At 44.0% G+C, this 7,500-nt stretch overlaps 1 protein-coding gene across 1 annotated transcript in view; it reads left to right on the forward strand.

Annotated features, from left to right (window-relative positions):
- spns2 (SPNS lysolipid transporter 2, sphingosine-1-phosphate) overlaps nucleotides 1–7,500 on the forward strand; it is a 72,391-nt gene that overhangs the window by 15,561 nt on the left and 49,330 nt on the right. Inside the window, exon 2 of the mRNA XM_084073389.1 lies at nucleotides 5,135–5,200. Coding sequence (XP_083929515.1) covers nucleotides 5,135–5,200 — 66 coding nt within the window. The remainder of the gene's footprint in view (nucleotides 1–5,134; nucleotides 5,201–7,500) is intronic.

Raw genomic sequence — 7,500 nt, forward strand, 5'->3', positions numbered from 1 at the left:
ATGAAGGAGGACTTTATGAGCGGCTGGAATAAGTGTCAGCTCCAGACTGCACCCAGTTCTGTTTCTGGTTAGAACGCCACACACACACACACACACACACACACACACACACACACACACACACACACACACACACACACACACACACACACACACACACACACACACACACACACACACACACACACACACACACACACACACACACACACACACACACACACACACACACACACACACACACACACACACACACACACACAGCCTCACATTACCAACATCTCAATCTGGGATCCCAGGTCAAAAAAAAGGAAAAACATCTTAACACAGATAGAAACATACTGTCAATGTTGAAGGATACAGTATATAGGGTTGGTATTTATCATTGCCTTGAATGTGTCCCTTATTATAGGTAAAGGTATGAAGGTATGAACTGCAGAATTAAAAAGTCAGAGGGAGTGACCCACAAAGCATTTACTGTAACCACAAGCACTAATCAGGTGTGCATGTGTGGCTGCTGGGTGTGTTTTTGTGGTTTGTGTGTCTGTGTAATAGTTTGGCTTCTTCTGTTGAATTGCAAGTTGGTGTTCCTGTGTACTGTCAGGATGGTCCACATTCCTGCCATACCTCCCATGTTTCTTGCCGGGTATTATGAATCATAATGCTTCATAATGCATCATAATGCGCACAGATCATTTGAGGTCTAAGGCGTGAGAAGCTCATTGTAGATGGCTCAATAAAACAGAACCAGGAAGAATGTGGTTATATAACCTACTACTAATCCAGGAACAATTTAGCAGGTGACCATAACCTGGTGTCTAATACCATTTTAACCTCCTAAAACACTATATTATACTTGGTTGACCGGAGACCCCCAGGGGTCATACCAGGTATTATATTTCTATCTACAAGCTTACAAAGCATTGTGTTGCTAAGATCTACTAGTTTCGCCGAATGTTCACCCCTAGAATAGGGGCGCTATTGTCACAAACGCCTGAGGCAGGTGGAGGGGCAAAAATCTGGAAAGAACAGAGGTCCATGACAAGGGAGGAGAAATGAACAGAGGGCAGGTCAGTGATTTGGGAGGCTGGGTTCCTGTTCCCCGTCTCTTGACCTTTTTCCTCTTTGTATGTACCAACACTGTATTACCATGGCAACTAAACCCTGGCGCAAGTGCCAGTGTGGGCTATACGGCCTGCCGGCATCGTACCCCATCAGACACTTCAGTGAATTACCCTGTCGTAACTATCATAGTCACTTTATTGCTCAAAGTAAAAAGGCATGTAACAAAGGGAGAGTGATATCCTCAGTGTTCATTTATCCCTTCGTAACTCTCTGGGTAAAATGAACACATGGGATTTTAGAGTGTGCAATGGAATGGAGGACAAGGGTAGAGTGTGATTGCTGTGCAACCGAAGGCCCTCCCCGAGGGAGGAGATGAAACTGCTGAACAAACGCTGTGCAGTAGAGTGCAGCCTCCCACTGGAATCATGCAGTGTGTCATACAGTGATCATAATGCAGCTTATTACACCTGAACTCAGTACAATGCAGTACCGTGCCAACCACCTGTAAATCACATACACTGTTACTTAAACTCTGAGAGTATACAAATGTAACCAAATGGACCCGTGAGAGTCCATTTGGTTACATTTGTACACTCTCTAAGTTACAAATGGATACATTTTGAACATTCAGCCAGTGCTGTGAGAGTGAATGAACAAACCATATTAGGGTTTAGTTTGTCTCTCATAACATTAACGTTAAATAGATAGAACCCTTACAACAAGCTGTTGTTTAGACTTTTTTATTCAGCAATAAATAATATTTTGATCCATAGTGGATCTTCATCTATTAAAATACTGCTACAATTATAAAACAGTGGTAATTATTGTACTTAGTTCAGCTTCAGGGCTAGAAAACTGGCCCAACCACCTGTGGATGTGGAGAAGCAGAACCATACGATGCAGCACTGCCTTGGCTGCCCTCTATTACTCAACCCATGCACAGCTTAAAAGATCTCGCAGAGTTCACCAATAATGCAAAGGACTGCGCAAAGCAATGGGAAGCTGTCATACATAACCAACATGCTTCGAAGACACAAAAAGAAGACCAAATGTTCACCTCGAATGAAACCTCCAGTAGAGCTGGCAAAGGTTTAACAGAGATGTGCTGCGTTTGGGGACGGGGTGTGGCACACAGACAAATGCTGATTCTGTTGAGGAGGGACGCTCCACCATCTGGTGCAGGAATCCCCCCTCCCAGCGGGCCGTGCATGCGAGCGTATGTGTGCGTGTGCGCGTGCGTAGTCTAAGTGTGTGTATGTCTGCAGTTCTGCCCAGCCAATTAGAGCACAGCCACTGCAGTACAATGTGTTGAACACTGTTGTGGCTGTTTGACAGGCTTGACAAGAGTGAAACAGTTCGCTGCCGCAGCCATCGCAGACAGAAATAGTATAACAAGCTATTGTCTGTATCTGTAATTGTGTGTGTGGTCATGGGTACTGTCCTGTAATGGAAAACTCACATGTCTGATCCTTACATAAGCCAAAAAGTACTCTGCAAAATTATGTTAATTTAACTCACAGACTGTACAAATGTAACCCAATTTGGTCACATTTGGTATTTTGGTTACATTTGTACAAATGGATAAATTAACATCTAAATTTGACACCAAACTGAAACGCTAAGACATAGCTGCTCACCCCTTCAAGTCACCCTGGAGAAGAGAAACAGCTACAATCTGAAAATATAAAAGTTAAATATGTAATGTGTGGTAGGTTAGGGTAGGGTAGACAGAGTGCAGTAGGTTAAAAGGGTCATTGTTTTGATAATCCCCATGCTTCACATGCAACCATATGGACTAGGTTTTACCTGAGCGCAAATGTAGATCTAATCTTGCATCCCTTGAGCTCTTGACACACAGTACTGCTCTAATTGCCGCAGGACCTGCTAACAAGGAGGGCAGTTACGGAGGGAAAAGGTACTGTTTACCATCTGTCAACTTGGAAGTGACATGGAGCACCTCCTACTCCAAGACAGGCCCCTGTAAAGACAGGCTTTCACACGCACTATCTGTGTGCATGTCCCATACTGGACTTGAAAAGATATTTAAAAAACCACAAGCATTTGTAATAGCAGTCATCATCAGATTCACCATAATCGTGGGAATGTATTCACATTACATATGAGGAAGTTGAAGTGTGATTCTCATTTCATAATGGACCAAACAGGCTAAGAATAGTATTTTACTCGTATTACGTTGTAGGAAGCAAACAAGTCATTTAACTGAGGTCATTATCACACAGAAACCAGTCTCACTGTTGCAGATGTTGTGCTTGTCCAACATTGCTGCCTGAAGTGTGAGAATGGCAGCAGGTGGCATGTTTCGGATGACCGGAATTTCACTTAGATTCCGACTCCCCAGTCCCAGTCCAGTGTGCACCCACCCCCCACCCCCTGCGTCACACCGCCTTTGAAACCTACCATGCTGCTCTGGTGACAAATGAACTAGTGATGACAGTGCAAGGTTAGCGAGCCCCAACAATCACCATCCGGTGGAATTAAGACCTATGGATGAATGGCTTCTTTACTACTTTGGCTGTCACTTCCTCTGTTCCCAAAGCAAATTATGAGGGATAAGGATTTCACGAGTTATTGTTGAGGCTTGGGAATTAGCATATTTGTTTTATGTTGTTTTCTAGTGTATGCTTTGGAGAGAAAATTATACTGGCAGAAAATGGAGTGTACAGTAGTACGCTATGGTATAGAAGAGTTGAAGTGCAAAAAGACTCAAGCTGTTGGGTATGATGCAGTTACATATTCATAAGCTGTGCTAATTACTAAGACCAGCCTGCCAGTCTGTCACGCAACTAGCTCATGTTAATAACACAACACCTTCCATCCTGGCCACAAGGGAAATTGAATTAAAACATTTAAATTCAACTCAATTTAAATCAGGTTAACTCTGAGAGTGTATATGCACTCTCAGAGTTACACATTGACAAATAACTCATAAATAACATTTTACTGTGTAAGAGTGAGAGGCAGTTTTATTTCTTTATGTATTTGGAGATACTTAGTTTTACAGATACTCCTCTTTCATCCCTTCCATCCAGACTGGGGGGGGGGGGGGGGGTTGGAGAGGTATCTGAATTAACTGAGCAAAATTGTTTTACTGCATCTTGTTTACAGACTACTACAGTTGTTTGGAAGCCTGTGAATGCTATGAAGAAATGTAACCTTATCGTACAGCTCTCTCTCTCTGATGGGGCCATTTATGATGTTTTTGAAAATATTAAAGGTCTCATTACAATTGCTTGTTTCACAGCCCGCTTTCATGTGCTTTTATTGCAGTAAACATGCATGGAAACTAAATATTGTGATGACTTGACATTCAGCTGTTCACATATCTTTCGACTTTCCTGCGGTGACCAAAGTGCCGTGTTGCTCATTAAGCTGTCAGTGCAACGTGCAGTATGTGACCTTCTCAAAGGAATTTCCTCCATTCCAACATAAGAGCTCTTGGGTTACCGCAACAGGAACAACTCTACTTCAAAGTTTTTTAAATAGACAGGGACTACCTCCATAATTGATGGTTTAATTTATAGTGGCGAGGCAAAGATGCACCTGAAATACCCACCTAGAGTACCATCTGACACCATCAACCCAATTCCAATCATTATAGTTCACTGTTGTGTTCCCTAAAGCTGGCGCTCGCATCTGCTGGTGGGAAGATAATGGTGGAGAAAGCTTTCAGAGCTGGAGGGGGAGATTGTTGTGTACACGTGCATGTGTAGGTCCTTTTAGATGAAAGAGTGTTGCTTTGTGGTGGAGGAGGTGCCCACTTGTAGTAAAACCCTGACAGCAAAATTATAAGAGCTGAAGCTTAGCCGTGTTTGTCAGCCAGAGACCACAGCGGCGATTACTGCTCCTCAGAGATGCAAAGTGAATGATAAGAGGCCACGAGTATCCATCCAGAATTAATTCCGCTATAAGTCAAACTGTTTAAATATTGATGGCTATAAGCTTGACCATGGCTATGAAACCATAAGTGCAATATCATTAACGACAACAACATTAACGACATATCATTAAGATATTTAACAACGCTCTTTCTCTCTCCCCCCTTTTGCAGGTGTTCTGCTTGACATCCAGAGGCATTTCAACATATCAGACAGCGAAGCCGGCTTGTTGCAAACAGGTAAGTCTTCTCCAATCCCATAATTACATGTGTGGAAAACCCTAGCTCAAGTGCTCGTGCATTCTCTTGTAATTGAAGCGATTATTACCTGAACTCTCTAAGCTCCTTTTAGCTAAATGCAGATCAGGATAATGATCTGCATTTAGTAATGAGGTCCCCCGGCACAAAATATTTTCTGATGGGGGTCTGTGGCCAAATACATATTAATTTAGGCGTCCTTGACATGAACATGTTTGAGATCCAGTGGTCAACAGTTTTTTTTATTTGTGATGAGACGCTAAATGCACTGTTGTTGAGGCTGTCAGTATTTTCAGTATTTGAACTTGACATAAATGAGAGATATGCTTCTGAAGCCAGTAGCAGAACCAGAGAAGAATGGAACACTGGCTCATGAGACTGGCTCATGAGGCTAGGAATATATATACATATATATACCGGAGTGTGATTTGCACTCTGAAGGTGTAAAAATGTACCCCTAAAATCAGGATTTTTACTCCTTCAGAGTTCAATGAACACTCCAGATTTATTGTGAAGCAGGCAGGCGTTTCTCCTGAGGGCCAGTGTGTGTGTGCTCAGAGGGTCTGCAGTGTGCGTGTGCTCAGAGGGTCTGCGGGCCCTGGTCAGGGCGTGGGTTTCCTGCTTCACTCTACACCCTAATGAATTCACCTTTTACGGAGATTCCCTGCACAGGGCTCTTGCTAGAGGACAGGGCCCCGTCTTGTCTCCCTGTCCCTTGAAATGTACTCAAACACAAACAAACTCACACAAAGTGCCATTGAGAGCTCAGGACCACGCTGGAGTTTGAGGGCAAAGAATACAGCTCACTGTTTCCTTTTTTCGTCAACATTTTACCAATGAAGAAAAATCACACAACCTTTTGAGTGTTCCGTCCAAATATACCTTCCATAAATGTCACTTTAGCAATTAACACTATGTAAACTAAAGAGCCATTTCAGCACCTTGAAAATGTATTCCCCTTTATTTGTACAGTACACTAGTATTAAGGATATATATTTAATTCTATCAAATTTGCCGTGTATAATTTTTCTCGTCTTCTCCTGATTGTTGACTATCAGTGGCAGTGCACTGTTACCTGCAGTAGAAATGAGATCAAGTCGATCCTGCGCCGTAGCTCGACTGTGATTGGCAGGTGAGAAATCTCTTCAAGATTTCTTCACTCCATTAGGGGCTGCCAGTCATGCGTTCCAAGAGCTCCACTTCACTCCAGCCTTTGTTCATTATAATGCCCACACAGAGAGGTAATGCTTCTGGCTGAGAACTAATGCATAAAATGATACGCAATGTTGAGAGTTTGGCAAAGAAAAAAAGACATTAAAAAGTGCAAAATGGTGAAAAATGCTGGTTGGGTTCAACAGATTGCTTGCCATTGTGAGGAGTGGACTCATTCCCTTTTCCAGTTGAGGTCTCTTGCTCCCTGAATGCCTTCTAATTAGATCATCATTTTCTATTATATTTCAAAGATCAGTACAAAATGCTTACAACAGATACTGATCGGCAAGGATAGACTAGAGTCAATCTTATTTACAGTGGCTTATTTCTGGATTATTTCTGGATTGTTCTCACACACACACACACACACACACACACACACACACACACACACACACACACACACACAGACACGCACAGTGTGCTAGCGGAGTATCAGGCACCGTCTGATTTTGTGCGTCTGTGAGAGGCACCTAGCCAGCCGGGCTAAAAACGGAACTGCTCTGTGTGCCTGGCTGGCCTCTGCCTGTCTTGGGCTGTCGTGGTTCAGACTCCGCTCGGCCCTTGATCCCCAAGCGACCTCTGTCTCACACTGCCCCGAGGAATGTGCGGTGGCCCAGCTCGGAGCTGCGAGAGCGGGTGGGCGCAGACAGTGAGCCTAGGTGTGAAGGAGAGGTTACCGGGGTTGGGGGTGGGGGGACTGACGTGATCTGAGTATAGGGCAGAGACCGAGTGTTTACAGAATGTGTGTGTGCCCCCGAAAAGCTTCCCCCTACTCCCCAATCCCCTCCTCCTCCAGAGAGAACAATCACCAGCTCTGTGAGCACCTGCACGCAAGCGCTGCCGTCTCTCCCTCCTTGCTCCCTTTTGGGAATCCAAACTACCAACGTAGATGTTTTAGCAGGGAGCGGGGCTCACTGCCTCTGATGCCGTGGACACTCACATCTGTAAGAGAGCTGTGACCACACACTCCACAGCGCAGCGCTCTAAGACCAGCACTAGACTAACTCAAAAACACATAACAGAGTTCTTAAGCTCTGTGTGAATTCTGGCCTGGCTTGGACCTGTTT

Source organism: Gymnoscopelus microlampas (assembly GCF_963454915.1).
Source record: "Gymnoscopelus microlampas genome assembly, chromosome: 12".
Taxonomy (NCBI): Eukaryota; Metazoa; Chordata; class Actinopteri; order Myctophiformes; family Myctophidae; genus Gymnoscopelus; species Gymnoscopelus microlampas.